General features: G+C 30.1%; 1 protein-coding gene across 2 annotated transcripts; it reads left to right on the top strand.

Moving 5' to 3' along the window:
* The first annotated feature begins 9,798 nt into the window (after window positions 1–9,798).
* On the top strand, window positions 9,799–19,421 carry LOC123297045. Of its 2 annotated transcripts, XM_044878792.1 has the most exons (8): window positions 9,799–9,860; window positions 9,976–10,014; window positions 10,598–10,839; window positions 10,908–11,074; window positions 11,144–11,533; window positions 11,638–11,924; window positions 15,296–15,351; window positions 19,357–19,421. In XM_044878792.1, exons 4-7 carry the CDS (start codon window positions 10,999–11,001, stop codon window positions 15,305–15,307), a joined length of 765 nt encoding a protein of 254 aa, XP_044734727.1. In that variant the 5' UTR covers window positions 9,799–9,860; window positions 9,976–10,014; window positions 10,598–10,839; window positions 10,908–10,998; the 3' UTR covers window positions 15,308–15,351; window positions 19,357–19,421. The 2 variants fall into 2 exon arrangements, with proteins under 2 accessions (XP_044734727.1, XP_044734728.1); XM_044878793.1 differs by having other exon boundaries at window positions 9,851–10,014.
* The last annotated feature ends 5,893 nt before the right edge of the window (window positions 19,422–25,314 follow it).

Here is a 25,314-nt window from a genome sequence, read left to right as displayed (position 1 = left end):
AGGTAATTCAGTTGTTCACATTAAGCATAACGATATACAAGTCAACGAAAAATGGTATGACGGGACATCAGGTTTATATGAGCTTTTAGTAAAACAGATACCAAAAAATTTTTCAGAGCAAGACATGCGTAACTATTTAGAAATTGTAACATCAACAAACGCTAATAGACGGAATTATGACTCTCAGGGTCAAATTCAAGGAACTAGAGGTTTAAAGTATAAAAAAATCATTAAGAAACATCTATACCCATTGGCTCCTGCTTCTGGTAGCGGTCTAACATTATCACGAGTAACTAATAATCACTAAGATTATGTGTACTGGAATACAATCGACGAACTTTGCGACAGATTACGGCTGTTATGCGCATCACGTGACGCGGGAAATTTCAGCCATCAAAATGAAATCAATAGTTTGATACAAGAGTTAAGGGAAGAAAATATAATATACTGAAAACCAGAAAGGTTTCTAAACAGACCAGTATTAAACAGGTCAAAACCAGTATTAAACAGATACAGACCAGTATTAAACAGGTCAAACCAGTATTAAACAGATACAGACCAGTATTAAACAGGTTAAAACCAGTATTAAACAGATACAGACCAGTATTAAACAGGTCAAAACCAGTATTAAACAGATCTGTTTAGATACAGACCTGTTTAGATACAGACCAGTATTAAACCGAGCTGTTTCTTATTAGACCTGTTTAGATTTTATATTAATTTGACAAGTGTCGCAGGACTTGACGTATGAAACAACGTCTTTGTACATATTCTCCCAAGAGAAACGTTTGGAGATGTTGCTATATGTTTTTACTACACCCTGGTGGGAGGACAAAAGACTATCGTGGAAATAATGTAAGATGTTTCCACGGATACATTCTGGGACGTAAATACGTCTTTTTTTTAATTTCCCAGTTTTGCGACACAGAAGTCCGCGATGAAGAGAAACGTTTTGTACATCATCATCTCCGTTATTCAGTCGGAGCGTGATGTCTTTGCACTTCTCGTCAGAGAGTTGAGCTGTGCGGATGTTTGGAAAAATGTTAGTCATTTCGTTTAAGAATAAGAGTTTGTCCTCTGGTGTAGCGTCCTCATATAGAAAGCTAGTTGGGTTTATGCAGGTTTGTTCCGTGTTTTCGTCAGAGTATAGCCTAGACAGGGCATCGGCGATGTTGTTAATAGAGCCATTAATGTGTTCTACGTCAAATTGGAAGTTTGCTAGAGTCAATTGCCAACGAGCTAATTTTCCTATATTTCTACAGTTCTTAAAGAGGTATGATAGGGCATTGTTATCTGTTTGTACAATGAATTTGGCATGTTGTAAATAATCTTGAAATTTGTTTATAGTTGAGATCAAACTTAGCGCTTCTTTTTCATAGATGTGGGTTTTGGCTTCTGCTGGTGATAATTTCCTGGATGTGTATGCGATTGGATGGAGAACATCATCCACACGTTGGAGTAAAACTCCAGCTATACAATGATCACTAGCATCACATCTAACAATGAACGGTTTGGAGAAGTCGGGAAATTTTAAAATTGGTGCAGAGGTAAGTTTGTCTTTTAGATTATTAAAAGCTCGCAGATGTTCTTCTTTTATTTCAAACTTTGTATGTTTTTGTCGAAGTTTATTTAGTGGTAGGCAGATATCGGCATAGTTTTCGATGAATTTCATGAAGTATCCTGTCATGCCCAAGAAACTACGAAGTTGTTTAAGGTTTCTTGGAGGAGGAAGATCGTTTATGGCCTGAACTTTGGACATGTCGATTGATTGGCCGAACTCGTCGATGATTAAACCCAAGTATTTTAGGCGGGTCATGAAGAAACGACATTTTTCAGGTTTCGCAGTCAGACCGTGTAATTTTAACCTATCGAAAACTTCTTGGAGATGATCGAAGTGTTCTTCGATGGATTTTGAGTATATGAGAAGATCATCTGCGTATGGTATGCAAAATTTGTATTTAAGATCTCCGAAAATGTCCATCATAATTCTGTTTAGAGCTTGGGATGAGTTCGCTAGTCCTTGTGGAGCCTTTAAGTATCGATATTGGCCTTGTGGGGTGACAAAAGCTGTGATGTTTCTAGAGTTTTTGTCCAAGGCAATTTGATGATAGCTGGATACTAAGTCGAGACTCGAAAAAATTTTTGCACCATGTAACGAATTAAGGCAATCCTGTACTTGAGAGCTTGGATATGGGTCGAATAATATCTTTTTGTTAACCTCTCGATAGTCATGGACGATCCTGTAATTGCCATCGCGTTTTTTGACAAGAAATGTTGGGGATGCCCAACTGCTGGTGCACTTTTCGATGACATTTTGTTGAAGAAGATCGTCTATGATATTTTGAAGAATGGCTGCTTTTGGAGGAGCCATTGTGTATGGATGTTTATACGTAGGAGTTCTATCTTTTAGAAGGATTTTCATCGTATGGTTTGTAGCATGACCGATTTTATTGCATAGAACGTCTTTGTAGGATTGTTTTAATTCTTCAAGCTTTTCGAGCTCAGATTGACGGAGTTTGGCTGTATTTTCAAGGACTAGGTGGAGCTGATCGTTAAAGTTGAAAATGATGGGAATATTTAAACTTCGACTAGGAATCGTAAAGTTACAAGTTTGAAAATTTAAATTAGCTTTAACTTTATGTAGAAAATGATTGCCTAAGATGATTGAACATGGTAAGTTTTTGACGATGAGGAACGGAACTTTCCATGTGTAATTTTCAATTTTGATGATTAAATTGATAACTTTGTTAATGGTAATGTTGGTGTTGTTTGCTATTGTCAATTTTTTGAAGGTTTTGCTGATTTGGTGTTTTTTATGTTTCAGCTTTGGAACCAGATCCGAACGGATGATATTGTACGATGATCCGGTGTCAATCATACATTGATATTTTTGCCCTAACACATCAATTTTAATGAAAGGTATTTTATTAGAATATTTAAACTCGTGGCTATTTGACAAGGAGGCAAACAATTTATGGCCTTTAGGTGGAGGTGCCTCGAGTTTATCAGTCGTTAGTTGTTGCTATGACTTGTTAGGAGTCTCGCGTTGGGTAGCTGCGAGTAAACGAGAGGTGCTTTCATCGGCACGTTTTGCGATATCGTATAATTGACGGAACGTAGCTGGAGGAGGAAAAATGGTTGATAACAAGGGTAAATATTTAGAATTTGCGCTGTCTAGGATATGTGTGACGATGCGTGTTTCGTCATTAAAGTTTAGTGCTTTGGCGGTATTCTCTAGATCGACAATATATTGTTTTAAGCTTTCGTTTACGGTTTGATATCTGAAAATTTTGGTCAAGATGACACGCGAAGTTTGTGTGGGAGATAGGAAATTATTTAACAGGTTAGCTTTGATTTCAATCCAATCATTTGATGATGTCGCTAGCCTGGATAACCACAACTGTAGTTCACCATCAGTTCTTGACACTAAGCCCCTTATAAGTTTGTTGATAGGCAAAATATTGAGATTTACAATTTTCTCAGTTTTAATTATAAATTCTAAAAACTGCATAGGATTATCACCATCTGTTTTTGGGATAGATTGACATAACTGAGACATATCTGGATGAAAATTAGGTCCTGAGAGATTTTGTATTTCACGATGTGTGTTTATTAATAATTGGTTTTGAATTGCCATCAGTTGCACCATGTTTTCACGCTGGCTCATTCGGCGGTTTGGCGTATTGGTTTCACTCGTGGAATTGGGAGTGGGGATATTATTATTATTTGTGTTTGGTAAATTGGGATGATTTAAACTAGGATATAATTGACTGCGTGTAGGAATAGGGGGATTGGAGGGAATTGGGGCATAGGTGGAGCTGTTGGATTCGAATGCCACGGCCTAATCGGAGATAGTCTACCGTCCGAGTGGATATTATATATTAAGTTTGCGTTAATTGGAGCACTTGGTACCTGTGTCACAACAGTTGGTGGTGTACAAGATGGTATGGGCTGTGATGGTGGTGTGCTGAAGGTTGATTGGTGTTGAGCTGCTGGTGTAGTCCGTGGGACTGCGCCATTTGATTGATTGGTTGACATTCCGAATTTGAATATGGTGACTGTTTCCTTAAATTGTAAGATCTATTGTAGTCTCAGCTTGTAATTTCCTTTTCAGATTTCCACGAATCGGATGCAATACCAGATAATGAGTGAAAATGGTTTTCCTAAAACAGAAACAACAACAGCAGAAACAAATCGCAAAAAAAGGTGTGATAATAAAGAATTATGTGTTTGTTATGTATGTTTGTTTTTGGAAAATAAAGAGAGAGAGAAATAAAAGGGTTTTTTAAGAAAATGTGGTTTATTATTTACTTATAACTCGAAGCATTTATTGTTCGAAAATTTGCAAATGCTATGCTTTTTGCAAATATTCAAATTGTGATTTTAAGATTTGTGATTTAAATTGATGTATTTAAATCACAATGACGAAAATATTTGTTTTACGGAGCGATGTTACCATTTGTTATGTGGTTCGTATGTTAAATCGTTTTATATTAGACAGAGTAATGGCCCTGGCGAAAACTTATAATTTAAAGGTGAAAGTTGTGGAAAAATTGTGCTACGTTTTCACCACGTGCTTTTGAGGTCCGTAGCTTTAGTATTGGATAAGTGTAAACCACACAACAATTGTAATATTATAACAATATTACTTTTCGTCTGGTGTCAGTTAAACTAATAATTGCTTCGATATTAATTATTTGTTCATTGGCGGAAGTCGTTTGATGCATCAAATGATCTAAGATTTTTTTGTGGAATATATATATAGAAGTCACAATGTGATGTTTCGTCTTTATGCTGCCATTGACATATATGCACTTGTCATGAATAGATACTATTCATGCAATAGATGTGACATTTAGATTTTGAATTTGTAAACACGTGTAAATAGAATGTAATTCAAAGTGATGAATCTAAACGTGATGAATGTTATCAAATGATTAAAGGTGATAAATATTATCAAGTGATAAATTTGGTGACAGCAATGAACTTGCAAACACGTGTAAACAGAATGCAATTCAAAGTGATGAATTTAAACGTGATGAATGTTATCAAATGATTAAAGGTGATAAATATTATCAAGTGATAAATTTGGTGACAGCAATGAACTATCCGTCCCAAATATATAGCGCAGCAATCCGTACCGAAACAATCCTATTTCGAATCGCAACAGGTATTTATAATATATTTCATAAAACTAATACTCACCCGTACACGAGATGTATAATTTAGCTCGTTATCCTTATTCCATGTGGAGCTTCCAGATCTGCTACGATGTCGCTTATTTGTGGAAACTTATTAAATAATTTGATGAGAATCCTTTACGGCTGTAGCTGGATGACAAGGATGATAGACAACGATGAAATTAAACACTTCAAATGCAGGTAAGAAACTTTTATTGAAATAATGTGTCTCTTCTTTTGTCGTTTACAATTTATTTTCAGATTTTACAATTGGTATTTTTACAACAAAATGTGACTTGATGTATCAGTTATAATAAATGATGATCAGTTATAATAGATGACAAAATTATTCAGCGTTCGAGTCAAATGTATATTAGGATGTGATGTATACAGAAGATTTTAAGAGAGTGATAATATAATTTCTCAGCTTGGAGGTAAATTACTCGCGCCAAAAGTTATTATAGTAAGTAAACAAAATATAATATTTTGTATTTAAATGTGTTATGTAATCAATTTGTTGAAGATCATTCGCTTTGACATGTTAGCGCGAGATTTAAATAAATTGATTTTTGTTTTAACTTTTTAATAAAATTGATCTTCAACAATTGACTACATAACAAAACTGATATTACCGTAATGTCGAGCGCCTTTTTTATATGATTACCACCACTCCAAAAATCCCCCACCAGCAGAAATTATTATCTAATCTCATAACACGTGTAAAATTATTTTAAGATCTAATGCGATTCAAACAAGTTTAAACATGTATTTTTATCATGTAAATTTCAAGTGTCATATTACATTGATTTCTATGAAATATACAACCCTTAAATTATAAACACAATATTAAAATCGAACACACAGAAAACGTTGGCTATCTATAACCAATCTAATAGGTTATGCAATACATGCACACATACATACAATTGAAACAAAGAATATTAAATGAGATTTACCTACATTCGAATAGAAATTAAACCTCGAATTGAATCGAATAGAGCAAATAATAACCCTTTATTACGCTTTTATATAATTTTCTTTACCAACCTAATCGTTTATTGAAAATCATTGTACATGTCAAAAAAAAAAAAAAAATTAAAAAAATCGTATATTTTTTTTATTTGAATTATTTAATACGCGTCCATAATTACTTATTTTGGTAAAATTTTTTATTATTTTCAAATCATTATTAGTCTCCTATTATTTTATTACTTTTTATGTTTGATAAACGGGTTGACATTAAACGGTAAATATGGTGCATGCGAAAAATTACTTTGTGTTTTACCAGATAATTTATGCAATTGTAAACAAAAGATATGTTATAGAGGAGTTTTCAGTACTTTGTAATATGAATTCAAATGATATCGTCCCTGAGGTAGTTGCTCCGCGATTACAAAATTTACAAAGTTAAAAAATTAAATGCATATAAAATTACATGTGAAATTCACACAATTTAAAAAGCCCCCGACAAATTTCCCGGGTACGGAACCCTATACTCGCATTTGACACATATGTAAGAACGCTCTCTATTTAATTACCCTTTTCCTTAAAGCATTTTGAAGATGGTCGCCAATGTTTTTGTTTTTTTCAGATACGGAACCCTAAGCTCGCACTTGAACCATAGCTAAGAACACTTTCCGTTAAATTTCCTTTCAAACGAAAGCAAAAAAATCAAAATCGGTTTATCCGTTTAAGCACTACGATGAAACAGACAGACAGACAGGCACACACACATAGTGATCAAACTTATAACACCCCTTTTTTTTCGTTATGGGGTTAAAAATATCAAGTAGATTTACCACATCCTTTATGAGACAATTGCGATTAAACTTGACATATTTTACACGTACAGCATGAGAAAATCGTGAAACCACCACATAGTTTCAATGGAAGCTCCAAAATCATGACACATTTAAACTTAGAATTTTGTGCACAAGATTAAAGTAGAGTGTTGTGGTTGTAACAGAAACAACTATAGTAGAAGGATTGAAAGCAATTAATCACATACAGTCACTGATTGTATGTAGGAATCTTAACAAATATTCTTCCCGTATAACTTTCGATTTGCCCCAATTTTCTAGATCAATTGTTTTATTATGTAAATACGTATTTCGATTACCAAGCAGAAATTGATTTCGAAATATTCTTAAGTTTTCATACTTTTGACACTATCATAATGGAGCAACTACCTTAAAAATGATAATTTAAATAACAGTATTGAGTGTTTGTTTATATTGACGTTTAAACAAGCAAATCAAATTACATTTGTCAGTCATTAATACTTTAAATCATCTAAGCACGCAACTTGGCCGTTTGATTTATATAGAGTAGACCGTTTTTTAAAATTTCGAAACTCATAAAGACAGTCAATCTTTAAGGCACTTTGAATTTTAATTTATTCGTGCACGCACTAAACGGAAAAACCAAAAATATTTTATATCAAGAAACACTTTATTAAACAGAATATGAAATCAAACTTTTCAACTTTATGTAGTATTGGAATGCATACCGGGTACAGCTAGTTTCTTATAATTATTAGTTATTAATTTATCTTATTGCTGAACATAAACCAATAAACAAATTTAATATCGGCACATAATAAAAACCACTGTATTTAACCCTCAATTTACAATTCAATATCCATCTTTTCGTATGACAAGAAATCTAGCGTTACCTTACTTATTTGGGAGAAACTTTTATTTTAACCATATCGGTGGTTACAGGTGTAAAAAAGTTATATGTGTATTCAAAGTTACTTTTAAGATTTATCAGAAAAATTTGATTTTTATACCATGTATAAGAAATATACAAAGGTACACTAAGTTTAGTCCCAAGTTTGTAACGCTTAAAAATACTGATGCTATGTACCAAATTTTAGTATAGGTGTTCACAAAATCACCTAATTAGTCCATTTGCGGTTGTCTGTCTGTCTGTCGTCTGTCGTCTGTCGTCTGTCTGTCCATCTGTCATCACGATTACTCAAAAACGAAAAGGGATATCTAGATGAAATATTTATAGCGTGCTGAGGCCATAAAAAGTGAGGTCAAGTTCGTAAATGAGCAACATAGGTCAATTGGGTCTTGGTTCATCTTGTAAAACGTTAGAGATAGAACAAAAGTTTAAATGTAAAAAATGTTCCTTATAAAAAAATAAACAACTTTTGATTGAAACATTTTTTCGTTAACGTCACTTTTTACCCGTGAGAGCGCAAATTATGCGCAAATTGTATAGTATTATATGGGTATATCAGTTATATATATATATATATGTGTGACATGTATGTGTGTGTAATGTGACAGTGTAATCAACACTGTCTATACATGGTATTTCAACAATTAACTCAGTCAATTGTTTGTTTTCACTTGTTTATGATTATAATTTTGATTTCAGATCTTCCATCTATACAACTAAAGATACATTGCCTATTTCAAGGAATAAGGCTTTTCAGACTTACTCCTAACTTCTTTTCATTTTCAATAATGTTTTAGGTTATATAATTTTTTATCAATATATGCAAAAAAAATCAGATGTCTGAGACACTGATTGCTCATTTGTTTCCATCTAAAATATACGAAGAAGTATATATTGTAGTATCCTGAATTATCCTATATTTCCCAAATTATTTCTTACAGAGCATGATCAATAGATCATGGCGACATATTGCTGAATAAGCAATAATAATTATATAAATTGAGAAACAAAATCCAATGTAAATCAGATTAGTATTTTTATTCAAATTGTAATATTATTTAATAAATAAATAATTAATTAAATACAGTCTCCGGTATATTTTTAATTACAATACAAAAAAGTCAACAAGTGTTAAATTGCAAAAAGGAAGGAAGTTTCATGTAACATTAAAATCAATATAAAAATTGATTTAAGTAATAAACTGAATTCTGAATAAGTCAACAATAAATTTTTGACTTTAGTAAATTATAATAATTTACTTGTGATTGGAAGTAACCGTCCGTTTTGGGATCTACGTACAAGGATCAACCTGGTGACAGCAAGTCCTGCCCTTGGTAATACCAAGTAAAATTAATTAAAAGGTTCAACCGTTTCCTGGAACAACTCCTGGGATACGACAATATATTTATAGTTTATTTAAATCTAAATTAGTGACGCTCCACAGTATAGCACACAGTTGTTTATATGATCCTTTGTGTCTTGTATACAGGGTCAGTTAACATATAGAGTACATTGAGTATTTTAAGTTGACCCCCTTAATTTAATTTAATATTTTCATTGGATATACAAATATCCAATAGTAGGAGATTTTTGTAAATAATAAAAAATATCTATTTTCAAATATATTATCTGTCTCATTGTAAAGCAATTAAGCAATAAAACAATAAATATTTCATGTTAAAACGAATCAATAAAGGTTTCTAAATGGTCAATTACAATTTTGAATGATTCAAAAATATCCTACTATTTAAAAATTTTTGTATAAGGGTAAGCCCTTATGTATGTAAACTCCGCCTCCATGGACCAGTTATATAGATTAACCCTGTATATGTGTATATATGTGTACTGTGAAGAAACTAAGTATTACGCATTAGTATATCGATGGATGGTGGTATTCACTATTCATACCAAACAAAAGACGATAGTTTGAAGTTAAGTACGGAAGGCAAACGTTACGCGAGTGCAAGTTAAAGCAGGTTACTTGTGGTTGTTAGTTTAAATTATTTTTATTTCATAATATACTTATACTGTTAAAATAAATTTAATACTAAGAATCTTTGATATTAAATTAAATTCTCAAAAAAAATAATTTAATTTTTTAAAGGTGATTCCAGCATTAGTGATTGAAAATGACTGAAGACAAGTAAGTATTCGAAAAGTAATAAGCATAGAATAAATTGAAACATTAGTTGTTAGAGTATTTCAGGCAGTTTTTCTGTGTATAAACAATAGAATTTTAACGAACAATGATAGTTTTTATTTTTTGAAAAATATAAATTAAAAATATTTTGTATTTTCATACTTGGATAATATTTATAGATTATTTGTATTTTAAGATACGCGACTTAACAAAAGCAGACACAAATTTTCAAAAAGTAAATTCTTATAAAAAATATTTTTTAAAATCCCATCAAGGTATTTTAAAATTTTTTCTTGCAATAATTTTCTTAAAAAAAATTTTTTTATAAAAGTATTTTTCTAAAAATTGTTAGATGTTGGTCTAGCTCAATGAAATTTTATTTCAAGTGTCACGACTTCTATTTTAAATATATACGATTATGAAATTAATTTTGTATAAATTTCATACAAATTATTTTCATAACTAATATGCTGCTTGATATACAAATTTTTTCTTTTCTGTTTAACCATTAAATAGGCACATGTCAAAAATAATTAACTTTTCTTACTGTTGATCTACAGATAATAATTTGATTATTTATTTCTAGGAAACTATCGCGATTTTACTTGGTATTATTTTCCAAAACCAAAGAAGACGGAAAAGTTGAAGAGATCGATATTGCCCCGGCTAATTGGATTTTCCTTGACAAGAATAACAGTTGTCGTTGTAAATTTATGCCTGGTCCATTTGATCAGTCGAATTACAGCAAGCTTCAAGCGATAGTTAAAAATTGTGCTAAGCCTTCCTCTAAATGGCCTGATTATAATGTTGAAATACGCGGAAGAGCAAGTATGTCTAAATATTTATTACTGTGTATTATTCAGAAAATTTATTATTATGGTATATTTATTTTACAGATTCATATGAAGAAGCTGAAGAACGTTTGAAAATATTAAACAAGAAGATTCCGCTAAACTACAGGCCTCGAAAGATCTTAAATTATTAAAAATGAAGTCAAATAAAAATAATATCGAAAATTTACAAAAAGAATTGAACACCTTTGAAGTAGAATTTGATGATACAGGTTAAGTTTTAAATATTAAAATAATTAAATTAATAATACAGACAATGAATATTCTAATTTTTTCTGTAGAGTCCTCAGGGAGAAAAAATTCTTCATTGCAATTAAATGATAAAAGAAAGGGGAAAAAAAATGATGGATCATTTGACCTGGATAGTGATGATAATAATGACGTTTTTCGACAATCAACCCAGGATTTATCACACGAAACTAGTGACTCTTCACCTTCAACCAGTCGATCAAAATTGCTGAAGCGGAAAAGAGTGTCACCGCGAAATAAATTCAACAATAAGAAGTTGAAGTTACATAATTCTGCGAAGAACAGCAGTAACAGTAGTTTTAATAGCAGTCTGCACGATGACTCAAATTCGAAGCAATCTCTTACAACTAAGTCACCTACACGAAGTTGTAAAATTGATAAGTTTAAAAATTCGATAAAGAAGACGTCTGTAACTTGTAAAGGTAAAATTTGAATATTATAATGAAAAAAAAATAAAACAAAATCGACAAAATTAAACTTAACGAATTGTGAAACATACATCCTATAACTTTTTTTTTTTTTACAGATTCAATAAAAAATATGGATGTTATTACATGTTTTACGAGTATAAGTAAACAAATTAGCCAATTGAACTCTACTGTTGTTCAAATTACTGCTGAGTTTAATCAACTAGCTAATGACATGAAGGAGATAAAAAACATCTTAAAAAAGAAATGTTTTGGCGACGGTGTTGATGAAAATCAAAATACTGGTGAAAAAAGCAAAAAATTTGATTTTCCCATCGATGATAACGATACTTTTGTTGATTTTAATAACCAACTTGAATCTAGTCCTACTTATCGTAAGCAAGTCGTAAGTGAATCCGATTTAATTGATATAATTATTATTAACTTTATTACCTACATATAATTTATATCAAGCAATATAATGTTTTTTAGATAAAACGCATGTCTCAACTGATAAATAAAAATATTCTTTTAAATGATTTTACTATATTAAAAGATTCTACTGGTTATGTTATTATTATTATTATTATTATGATATTAAGTTTAATAATAGCAGAAAAAAATTTAGTCCTGTCAATTTTTTTATGATAATTAATTTTTTTAGTAGGATCTACTTTAAAATGCTCTTTATGGAGCCACTTTGGACTATTCCTATTAAGACTGAAATTGGGATGCCTTAATGAGATCTTTTTGTGATTTTTTTAAGAAATACAAGTAGGATTATGTCTTCATGGGACCTTTGTTGGATTTTTCCATATGGACACAAGAAAGATTACCTTAATGGGATCTTCTTTTGATTTCTCTATGGGGGCTCAAGAAAGATTACTTTAATGGGACCTTTTTTGGATTTCCCTATTGGGGCACAAGTGGTATTGCCTTAATGGGACCTTTTTTGGATTTCCCTATTGGGGCACAAGTGGTATTGTCTTAATGGGACCTTTTTTGGATTTCCCCATTGGGGCACAATTGGAAATGCCTTAATGGGACCTTTTTTGAATTTCCCCATTGGGCCACAAGTGGGATTGCCCAATCAGGGCCAGAAAGGTCTATGCGTGACATCCCTATGTGCGGACCCTATAGGGCAACCCACAGAGGACCCAATAGGTCTCACATAAAAATTTCTAGCGCGCGCGATCGAAGCTGGAGGTAATGAGGCTCAATATAAAATTCACTTCCAAGATTCCACCTCAAAAAAACATAGTTACATACAAACATATTGAGCACCTCAAGCTTTTACAAATAATCATGTATGAGTGACTCATAGATAAAATTATTTTCTAATTTTTAGTACAATGAAAGCTTGTTCTTATAAAGTATTTTTTATTTAAATTCTTTTTAGAGCTATTTTGATCCAAAAAATGCAAAAATCGGACTCCTTTGAAGATTGGAAGAATTATTTCTGATTTATCTTAAATCTTATATGAGGGATGAAATCCCATACCAATTTCTTCAATCGATAACACTGAATCCTGAAGAAGCTACATAAGCTGCACCTTTCCTTGATCTGCATTTGTTATTGATTTAGTCGGCTACGTTAAAAATGCTGTTTAATTTAAAATACTTTTAGGCCAGAAACTATTTTCCTCCTGGTTAAAAACTGGAACCAATTTCTGCTATCAACATCTCTGAAACTTCACGTACATAGGCGTACCAAAGTGAAGGCAGGTCAAAGCTGCTGCCTCCCCGTCAGTACTTGAATTTGTTTTTTATGTAATTGGCGAATGTGTTTATGAAGAGCGGATTTTGGTTTTTTTGGGAGAACCATAATAACGATCATAATTATACTATCTCTTCAATATCGCTGTAATCGTTTTCCACTGTATATACTACAGGAGGTGAAAAAGTTGGAGAAATGGTGCTAAATGTTGAAGTTAAATGAACTTTATTTGAACGTTACTTACTCTTATGTCTTTTTAACGTTTTATTTTCGCTCGATTTTCTAATGAATATTTTAAAAGACGTTTAAGTTTGTTCTTTCTTTTTTTTTTGTAGGGTAATTAAATTAGTGTTTGGGTACAGTCCTGTTCATTATTTTATGTACAAATATTTTGCTTAATTGTATTTTAATTAACGTATGTAAACTTGAGAATTCTCCGTTTTAATGCCGTTTATAAAGATAAACTTTCATTTATGATATTTTTGCGTTCTAATTATTTGTCTAGCGTATTTTTTCCTAAGCAGTACATTTGTGGACCGTGAGTATATTTTTCGTTAAACCTACATATGATAAGCTGAAAGCGTGAAAGCGTAATAAACAAACAAACAAACAAACAAATATGCTTACTTTCGCATTTATAATATATAGAGATATAGGGTATAAAAATTAAATTAAGGTGAAAATACATCAACTCCTTCCCCATTTCACAATCAATAATTACAAATATAACCTCAATGTTTATCACGAACAATTTTCAGCACTTTTTTTTTACATCTAAAAAAAGATAAATAACATATAATTGGTACTACCAAAAATATCTTACAAGTAATTTTTCAAAAATATTGAAGTATTTAAAGTGAAACAAACTTCAAATACTTTCTTTTATGCTTACGTTAATTTTTTTTGTCGTATTGTTGCGTTCCAATAAGTGAATATAACACGGAATAACAACATGTAAATATTATATTGTGTATGAATATTTATAAGATGTCTTGTATGCCGTGTAAAAATTGTATATGTTTCTTTTTTTTTTCTTTACAATATCTTATGTAATACGATTCACGTGACTTACATCTCGGATGTGCCATGAAAGGCTTATTATATCCGCAAAACTCGAGGGGTTACATAAGTCGACGTCATTTTGGCGGAATAATCTGACATAAATTTTGCAGTGAGTCATTAGAACTCTCTTACAGTTTTATGTACTATTACAGTTTCATATGAAATTGTTATTGAAATAAATACCACGATACTCGAAATAAAATTTTATACATATTAAGAAAATTTATTTAAAAAATACAATTAAAACAAGTGAAAACAAGGCTACGTCAGTAGCTAAATTTATTCGTATAACACATTACAAATATTTTTAACAAAATTAAAAATAAATATGAAAAACATTACCAATAATTACAGTAACGATTTACAAAAATAAAATTACTAAAATTATCACAAATTTGAAGAAAAAATAGTATTTTTATTTGTGAAAAATGTTTGTGTTATATATTATATGAATAAATTTAGCTACTGACGATGATTGCGTTGCAATCGAAATATCGATATTTGGCGAAATGTAAGTCTGTTGTATGTTTTTTTAAATTGTATTTCGAGTATCGTGGTATTTATTTCAATAACTATATCTCAACTCGAAGTTAACATAAATTCATCCTTATATTAGAAAATTGTTTAGGTGCACTGAGACAAGGAGATGTACAAGACTTACTAAGTGACGACAAGCAAATTTAATCAAAATTTGTTAAAATATACAAGAAAATTATGGCTTTAATTTCATTATTTATACTTGAGTTGTTTTACCGAGGCCAACTTTGGGGACTCCCAAGTGTGTTTTAGAGCCTGATATTACCATTTAATTGATTCGAATTGATAGTTTGGCTAAATATAAATTTTTCTTACAACAGAATTTAAAGATCGAACTACTTGAATTAAACCGAGTACTTTAAAAACGTACTTGGGTTTTTCAAGATTTGCCTCAGTAAAATTGTATTTAAATTGTGCAGACAATGTTCACTTACTAATTTTTATCTTTTGTTCTGTTTTAGGTGAGTACCTGATCTTTTATCTATGTTTTCATCATTTTTGATTTTTTGAAAACAAGGTAAGACTTCATTACATATTTTAATACCGATGATTCCCCTAAAGATTATATTATATTCTGTAGAAAATATATTTGTTTACGACTAAGCTTTTAAGTTCAACGTAAAACGCATTAAATATAATCACTTGCATTCTAAATTCGTATATCACTATTTTTTAGATAAAAAATTCATAATCATTAATAATTCATGTTTATAAGCTGCCCATTAGCAACATCAAATAACAAATTTTGTCCTAGGAATTAATTTTCTAATGGACTCTTTCATTACAAATTAAATATTGCTTTTCAGATATATTTAAATGCAGTAAAACCTCGATAGCTTAAAATTATTCATAAAATAATAATATTGGGTTAGTGATTTGTTTTTCAAAAAATTTTTTGATTAATAAACAAAAAGGAAAATCAGAAATTGGAAATGATTGAAATCCAACTTATAGTATTCAATTAACAGTATATACATGGTATTTAAATCATCAATTCTTTAAGTTTATGTATTGTTATCGTGATGTTCTATTTCAATACTAGCTCTTACCTGGGGCTACGCCCGCGTTTTTCAGGATAGATGTCCATAAATTGTTCTCATTCACCCTGTCTTAAAAATGTCAAAACAATAAATATAATTTGTTATAATCTGTATATATGAAATATATCATAGTATGTTAAGTTTAGCCCCAAGTTTGCAACGCTTAAAAATATTGATGCTACGAACAAAATTTTGATATGGGTGTTTATAACATCAAATAATTCGTCCATTTCCGGTTGTATGTCTGTCTGCCCGTCTGTTACCACGATAACGCAAAAGAGAGATCCAGCTGAAATTTTTATAGCGTGCTCAGGACGTAAGAAGTGAGGTTGAGTTCGTAAATGAGCAACCTAGATCAATTGGGTCTCGGATCCGTAGGACTCATCTTGTAAACCGTTAGAGATAAATCAAAAATTTAAATATATGAAATGTTCCTTATAACAAAATAAACATCTTTTGTTTGAAACATTTTTCGTAAGCGTCACTGTTTACCCGTGAGGGCGCAAGTTTTAAAGTATGTATTATAGTAAGAGTGGCTATCTTTCTTTTCTAACATGACCTAAAAATTCAAACGATTGCGTAATCAACACTGTCTATACATGGTATTTCAACAATTAATTTTTTTTAAATATATCTTTATAAATTATAGCTCATGTGTTATTCTGATGTATGCACTAGATTATTGTTTAGTTTTATTCAAATCCATTCAATAGTTTTTGCGTGAAAGTATAACAAACACACAAACAAACAAACAAACATCCTTACTTCCACATTTATAATATACAGAATGTTCGATTTACATCTAGGCATATAATTATCACGAGTATGACAGAGTACATGCCTTAGCAATGCATCTAAGTAAGAGGTATTATAAGTGTTAGAATATGAAATTGCCATTGTCACTTGTATCGTGGCTAATTTGTTGTAGTTCATCTATTCAACTAAGAAACTCCCACTCTCTAAGCGTCTTACAACTATCTCAACTGATATCAAAGCTTCAACACATGTATATAATACCTCTCATTTAGATACATTGCTTAACGCATGTACTCTCTCAAACTCGTGATATTTATATGCCAAGATGTAAATCGAACATTCTGTATAGAGATACTTAACAGTTGTACATAAATGGCATGACAGTGTGTCATAGCGACTGTCTATACATGCATGCATGTCATTTATGTATGCAATGAATTAACATACATTAAGAACACATTTCCTCTATGTTTGTTTTAATAGTTCTAAAAAAAAAAACTAAACACTAAACAACATTAATAAATTAAGTTATGAAGTAAAACCCGACTATGGAAAGACTTCATTTTTGGTGAAGTCAGTTTTAAAATTTTTAATTTATTTTGTTCTTTTAAGGTGATTGTAAACTTACAGTATTGTAAAAAAGTTTTGGTTTATTGCACGGTACATACATATAGACCAAATATATGCTTTGTAGTTAAATAATGAGTTAATTTTGGCTTTACAATACCACGCAACTACAAAAATATATAATATATTGTGTGCAAGTGATGCTTAAAAATTTGATAATATAGATATCGCTCTTCAATTAAAATTTTGTTTTAATATCATCGAAAACCTTATATTTTTATGGTATTATTATAAACTACAAGATTGTCTAAATATTTTAGATAGTTTTTTACCACACTCTCTAGATTCGTTGATATAGAAATATCTAATTGAAAAAGATAACCTATATGATTTATCATTTTTTCAGCCAACTTTGAACGATAAATTAATAAAAAGAAGCCCGGTGACCTAGGAATTTTTTGTGATTTTTGGAAACTTTGTTAATCAAAAAATGTATTTTATTGAAATCCCTAGTATTATCCAATCCTTTCTTATCTTCTTAAGCGTTGCAAACTTGTGACTAATCTTAGTATATCTTGATCTATTTTATAAATACATGGTATAAAAAGTAATAAATTGACTCTACCCTGTTTTGTTTCGGATGTAGTCGGGTAAAAAATAAGACATTATTGCACTCACTATTTGAACTGATGTGTTGGGTTTGTTTTATTACCTATTTTATAGTAAACATGTCATTAATATTATTATTACCTCATTCAAATATTCGAAAAATCATAATGAATTATTTTTAAACAAACTAATGTATATCGTAAATCGTGCTAAATCTTACCACTTACGCGTATTAACGGATAAGATTTGGTTTTTTATGGATTTGTCGGCACTATTATATGTATAAACATACATTTGTGTTTCGAGTGAGTTTATATGAATACAATTTTTGTGTGTATGTAAATTTTTTTCTATAATATGTATACGGGGTGATTTCATAACGCTTCTTCTGTTCTTTTTGAAGTCAATAACCAAAAATAAGTACTGGGACTCACTCAGAGACGAACATTCGGAGACCTACTTTTAAAAATTCGCCCCTGAAGCCCTGCCAACTATTTTAAAGCTCAAATTCTTCTCAATTTTGCCTATGTGTTCCAAGAATTTGGATCGCCGATAATCACCAATATCGAGTTTTGACGCAGTAGTGTTCTATCCTTTCTTCTTCCTGTCACATTCCTCGCATTCCTTTCAGCTTTAAAAATTCATTTCAACACCAAAGTTTCCTGTAATAGGCTAGTTTTTCCCAAGATTTAAATGTCTCTATGTCCTACTGCTACCAATCTTCGATCTCTAGCTTCCAGTATGAACCGAATCGCCTCAATCTTTCCGCATCTCTCCTTTGTAATTTCATCGATGATATCATTTAACGATAAGATCACTCTTTCGTAATTGCAGTTACCTTTAAATTTTTTTTCATATCTTAAAGAGGCTTTGTCGAGGCGTATAGTACGGTGCATGTAATTATTGAAAAAGACTGAAGTTTGGGAATTTTTTTGCGACATGGACAAATATAGTTTTCGAGAGCTTAGATCCTAAACTCTTAAATATCAAAACAGACAATTATTGGTAAGACATTTGTCACCTCTCCGATTTGAGACTGGAAACTCAAACTTTTCTCCGTTCTCGGGACGATTAATGAAATATGCGGATGAAAATGAAAATGAAAACTTTTTTAAATTAAATTTCCGGTTTTTTTAAGTCGGTATACATTTGTTTGTTTAAAATTTCTCGGTAACACTTGTGTGGTTAAGTATAGATACATGCGTAGAGTATACTGACTGACTCATGTTTTTATTATTTAAGTATGTATTCATATTTTAATACGCTAAGAGGATACAACTTTAATTTTTCTTTGCATTTAACTTTGTCTTTAAAAGATACACCGGGAAAATCTAAATTGTAGGAGATTTTCCTACTCTCCGGTTTGTAATTTTTCAAAAGTGTCAACCCTATGAAAACTAAATAATTATAAACAGTTCATTCACATTCAAAATAATGAAGAGAATTTAAACAATTAAACTGTGTTAGTGATTATTTTTAGATAAATTTCCTATATGTATGTCCATTTATTACAAATAAAAAAAAAAGTATAAAAACTTGTCTGGTTTTAGCGCGAATTTTTATCGTCAGATGTCAGACCAGTGTTCCAGACACATATCAACATGGTTGCCAACCCTACATGAATATTTAAAAATCATCCGTACAATATGACTAGAAAAAGACATTATAAAATATATATATATTTTTTTTTTTTTTTTTTTTTTTTGTAAAATGCTTATGTTCTATAATCGTCTTTTTTTAAATGTTTTTTTGGTTTTAATAATACTTTTATAATGATATATAATGCAGTTGTTTAAAACAGAGGCGATGTTGTTTTTTTTTTGTTCAGTAGTGATTTTTTTCAGTTGTTTTGCTTTATTTTTTTACTATACTTTTGTTTTCCAACAGCTCTATTTACATGGAAAAATGAATATTGTTTATGAAAAGTTTTTCTAGAATTAACATATACTATAAAATCAATATATATTGTGTTTTTAAACATTAGTTTTTGAAATCTGGGGAAAAACTGAGTTTATAAAAACAACAGCCAATTTGTTTTTTGTTTTTTGCATTTTTATAATGGCCTACGTTACCCGTGATATGTCTTCTGGTTATGATGTGTAATGTTCACTTTTTATCTATCCAATGTAGTAGTTGGAAACTCGTTGAAAACCAATAGATCCGATAAAAGAAAATTTTTTTTTCAACACATTTTACTACGTCAGATTTTCTTCCAAAAAACTCCCAACAAATTCGATTTAATCCTTATAAACCGATTTTTGGAAACTTAGCTATAGAATGTTCTCAATCATGTCGGTTCGACCGTTTAGGGGCAACGATGCCACTGAGAAACACATAGACGCACAGATAAACACTTTAAACTTATAACACTCCTTCTTAAATCAATATCAAAGTGATGGTCAAAGACATCAGATGAGATGAAAAGGATATTTAGAGGGATATCATTTTTTGGGATAAATTTTTGGAAATATTTTAAATGAAATTGAAATATTTGAGTTGACTTCCTTCTTTGGAATTATTGTTTTGAATTATCTAATTATTTTACCATTTCACTTTTCGAAATGAATAGAGCCAGGTTTATTTGACCATTCTTTTCCATAGTAATTATTTATATGTTAAAATTATATGTCATACTTCCAAACTGAATTGATTTTGATGATTATCGCAAATTTTTTTGTTTTGTCCAGTGTGTAACCATTAGCTCGCACTTGAAACATACCTAAGAAGACTCTCCGTTAAATTTCCTTTCAAATGAATCCAAAAATATTAAAATCAGTTCATCCGTTTAGGCGCTACGATGCCACAGACAGACACACACACATAGCGGTCAAACTTATAACACTCCTTTTAAAATCGGTAAATTTGACTCATTAATGGGGTAAGTAGTAATGATACTTAGCCGCTTTCCCGCATGGGTTATCACAAGCTAATCAGGTGAAGTCCTTGAATTTTCGATTTTACAAATATGTTTCAAACTTTGAATTATTTTTGTGTAGAAGACATTTGACACTCGCTAAAAACATATATGCATGTTTTAAAAAAAAAATTTTAATGGAAAATATGATGAAAATAATTTGTATTCAATCAGAGCCAACTTTCGAATCATTAAGTATTGTTTTTCCCGGAAATTCAATAGAAAAAAAAACTATTGTAGTAATTTATTTTCGAAATGCCGAAGACCGAATAATTAAATCGATATTTCAATCTTCGATAATTCGAAAACTAAATCAGATATCGAGAAATTTTATTCTTATTTTTCGTCCAATTCCGTCTAGTAATAAACAAAATTGGAAATATAATTAAAAAAAAAACAAAAAATACAAGTGAAAACAAACAATTGATTGAGTTAATTGTTGAAATACCATGTATAGACAGTGTTGATTATTCTGTCACATTACACACATATATAACTGATATAAAAATTTTAGCGTGATATATTTTTTCGTTTTTAAGTAATCGTGATGATAGGCAGACAGACAGACAGGCAGGCAACCGGAAATGGACTAACTAGGTGATTTTTTAAACACCTATACCAAAATTTTGTTCATAGTATCAATATTTTTAAGCGTTACAAACTTGGGACTAAACTTAGTATACCTTGATATATTTCATATACATTTTGTAAAGATAGACCTGAAATTGGTATAAGTCTGATCGTACATCGTTAATGAAGTCCTTTGACACGTAAATTTTCGTTCCTATATTAAATATGCCTACTTTTGAAATAAATAATTTATTTCAATATAAAATTAAGATCAAATGTTTAGAATTTAAACAACATATCAAAACAATCAAGCCTTTCTGAAAATAAAATAGTTCAAAGATTCTAGAGATATTTTAAAGATTCTTCTCTAAGGGTCTGTGTGTTAGCACCATTTACAAATGGACCATATGTGAATTACTGTTTGCGACACTAAGCATTAACACCTAACAATTCATCTTTTTGTACTAATTGGATTGAAGATATACAAGTTAGTACAGTTAAATTTTAAAATTTGAACACAATTTTATAAATGATATAATTCACAATTTTACCACGCAAGAGGGTCCAAAACTGTGTTTATTGTGATCAAGGAACTTTGAACTATCTTTTATCGCAAAAAATTGAACATTCACCATACTTGATCAAACAGCCGAACTACTTTAAATGCGCTTATTAACTCAAAAACAGCATTTATGACCTACCATTCGTCATACTAAGTAGCATGTAAAAAAGACTGTTTTTAATAATTAATTTATCGTAAAATTTACAAGGAATCGAATTCAGAAAATTTAAAATTTTTGATAATGCTTCCAAGGTCTAGATACTCCTTAAAATTGGTTTGTCCGCTGTAGGCAGTAACTAAGTTTACAAATCGAACGTCAAATTGAAGATGTTTCACTTATAAACAAGTTAAATCAAAAATTTTTCTTTGGTGGATAATACTTTGTTTATTGTAATGCATTATTTCCATGCTTTTTTATTATTTTTCATAGCTTGTCTGCGCTTTCAATTTTCAACCATGAAATGTTATTTATACACACCAGCTAAGTTATAGACCAAATCGAAATTGAAAATTTGTTTCCTTTTTATTTGTGTTTTCCATGTAGGGAAATTATATTCAAAATAATTTTACACCGTATTTGAATTCGATACAAGGGAATATTCATGAATTTTTGTAAATTATTAATTCGTTGTTTACACCGTTATAACATAGTAAAAAATATAAATACTGTTTAAAAATGCTGCAATTAATTGTAAAAAAATATTTAAAATAGAGAATAATTTTGAGATGTTTAAACGCAGTCATTTTGGCGCGTTCTCTGTTGATAACGTATTAACATGTGAACTGTCAATTGGTGACAGTTCAATGTAGAATTTACACTTTAAACAAATGAATTTACAACACAGAATTTACACACGTTATTATTAAGTTTTCTAATAAAAAGCCAAAGAATAATATAACTCAATGAGAAACCATACAACATTAGTAATTAATACCATACTGTATGTCAACAAATCTGACAAGCCACATACTATGAGGCCAAGTCCGTTTTAAAATTTGAAGTTCTGTTTTAGAAATTTGAATTTCTCTCACTGAATTTGTGCTTTTATTAATTAATTTTAAGTAATTAAAAATATAAAAAATAAATAATAAATAATGGTTTAGTTGAATTGTACAGCCAATAAAGTTACAAAAAAAAAAAAAAAAATTTGAACCAAATTTATTTTTCATGAATATTCCCTATTGTGAATTTATCAAAAGTTCATACGTCAGAAAACCAGAATTAGTTTTACTTAAAAATATTACTAAGTTTGACTGGATCACAATTTATTGTCAGAAAGAAGGGAACTTTTAATTTCACCGGATGCAGTTGAATATTCATTATTTTGACAGTATATAGAAGTAGTTGCTTAAAGCATTCCATTTTTTATTATTATTGTATACAGCACATATGAAATAATAAACTCCAAACACAAAAACACACTTTTTTCTAAAACCATAGTAGTGGTACTCTTTAATGGTTGTTTATTAAAAAAAAAAAAAAAAAAACAAGAGTCCTCGTAATGTGTTGTTTTTGTTTTTTATCAATATTTCAACATGGTATATTAAATTTAATTTTTTAGTGATGATGATGAACATTTATTTGGAAATATTAATTATTAGTTTTGATGAATATCAGAGATGTAGTTTTTTTTTTTTTTAACTATATGATAGAAAGATAATTTTTTTCGGCTCGAAAATCGAAATAAATATTTTTATCTTAGATCATATATTTTACTCGCACCGTGCGTGAGTTTTATAGGCGACGTTTCCATGATAACGATACATTACTTTAATTATATAATTGTATGGATGCATATATAATTGTATGGATAGCATTTATGACTTACATTGAAAATTTAATATTATTGTCTCACAAATTTAAATAAATAACTATGATAATTTACATTTAAAAAATAATATTTGTGCAATTTGATTTCTTATCACAATTTTTAATGCATTAAATTTGATTAATTAGTGTTTTTCAATAATTTTCATTTGACATTTCTATGACATTAACATGTAAAGAATTGCAAATTAGTCATAACAGCCTCCTTTTATCGCCAAAAGTTTTCACTAGAAGCGTTGGCTTCGATTTTATTGTCTCTACTATGACTACGCACACAACGAATGGTCCAACGTATATCACGTATGTACATTTTTTCTTCACAGAGAAGGTTAGCAAAACGACAATACAATATTCAAACAGCCGACAGAGAAATGCAATAACAGAGCATGGTATTCAATGCGCATGACCGAATCGACGGAAGTCAGTTGCTTCAATAGCCAGTATTTGTTTAATTAATTCTGTGTTAAAGTACTAAAAAATGATTAGATATTGTTTTATTTGCTAGGAATACTTTAAAGTAGACATGTATCACAGGTTAGAACAGTTTAATTACTAAATGGAAATTATTATGTTGTAAATACGCGACAGGATATTATATTGTATATTAAGACATGCGCATTAATCTCTCTCATTTATTATCCTTTTATTTATTCAAAGATTTTTATCATATCTTAACCAAAAAATATAGGATAGAGGAGATGCAGAAATATAATTGTAAGTGACATCTGGAGTCTGTGGCGATCAACATTTATGTTTCCTATACTCCTTTTCAGGGCGATTATTAAGTTTGATTATCTTGCCAGGGTGACTATTTACTATTAAGTTTGAAAGTCTTACTTGATAGAGGCGCTGAAACTCGTATAATACGATTTTACAATAGCTCTTATAGACTGCTTCTTCTCTATCTTATACTCTTTGATATTAATGTTTTGAGATGCCAAATCGACTGCATTAGGTGGTTATCTCAAATACTTTTCTCGATTATTCGATCGTCTTGATTCGATTCGATATCATCGAAATAATTTGTGTTTCTTTTAAAGGAAATGACTTAATGAAGTTTACGTGATATTTACTTGCAAATCTCATTTGAAAAATCGAAAATTCAAGGAATTCAAGGAGATAATGAGTCGATAGGAAACCTCGTAGCCTTAGAAATTGTCACTTCATATCCCAACAAATGAAACATACCTGATTATTTTGTCATAATTTAAATGAGAAAATCTGACGTGGTAGAAGGAAGTGGATATTATTTTTGGATTAAACTAACCTAACCTAAACAATTGATACAATTAATTGTTCACATACCTCATAAAGATAATATTAACTATTACTTTTTTTTTAAACTACATCTTTTTTTGTTTTTGAAAATATGTTCTAGAAACTTTTCTATTTTTTTGTGTCAACATGCTTTGAAAGCAAAACAATAATCACTTACAATTGACCCCTCGGACTCGGATAAAATTGTGCAAAATTATTTCTATAAAGTTCAAAATATATAATTAGAAAATTTTGAACTATTCCTAGCTTTTCCCTGGTAATTAAAATTTAAGGTATTGAGTAACGAACTTTTTATAAGAACAATTAAATACTATCCCTATCCCTATATATAATAAATGTAAAAGTAAGAATGTTTG

Source organism: Chrysoperla carnea, chromosome 1, assembly GCF_905475395.1.
Source record: "Chrysoperla carnea chromosome 1, inChrCarn1.1, whole genome shotgun sequence".
In the NCBI taxonomy this organism is placed as follows: domain Eukaryota; kingdom Metazoa; phylum Arthropoda; class Insecta; order Neuroptera; family Chrysopidae; genus Chrysoperla; species Chrysoperla carnea.
The sequence above is the reverse complement of the archived record's forward strand: the minus strand, read 5'-3'. Positions and strand labels throughout refer to the sequence as shown.

Bases quoted from the DNA above. Each gene is read 5' to 3' on its own strand.
- LOC123297045 (XM_044878792.1), top strand. From the start codon at position 10,999: ATGAAGTCAAATAAAAATAATATCGAAAATTTACAAAAAGAATTGAAC. The intron at 11,075-11,143 runs GTTAAGTTTTAA...TTTTTTCTGTAG, and splicing joins AGTAGAATTTGATGATACAG to AGTCCTCAGGGAGAAAAAAT. The intron at 11,534-11,637 runs GTAAAATTTGAA...TTTTTTTTACAG, and splicing joins GACGTCTGTAACTTGTAAAG to ATTCAATAAAAAATATGGAT.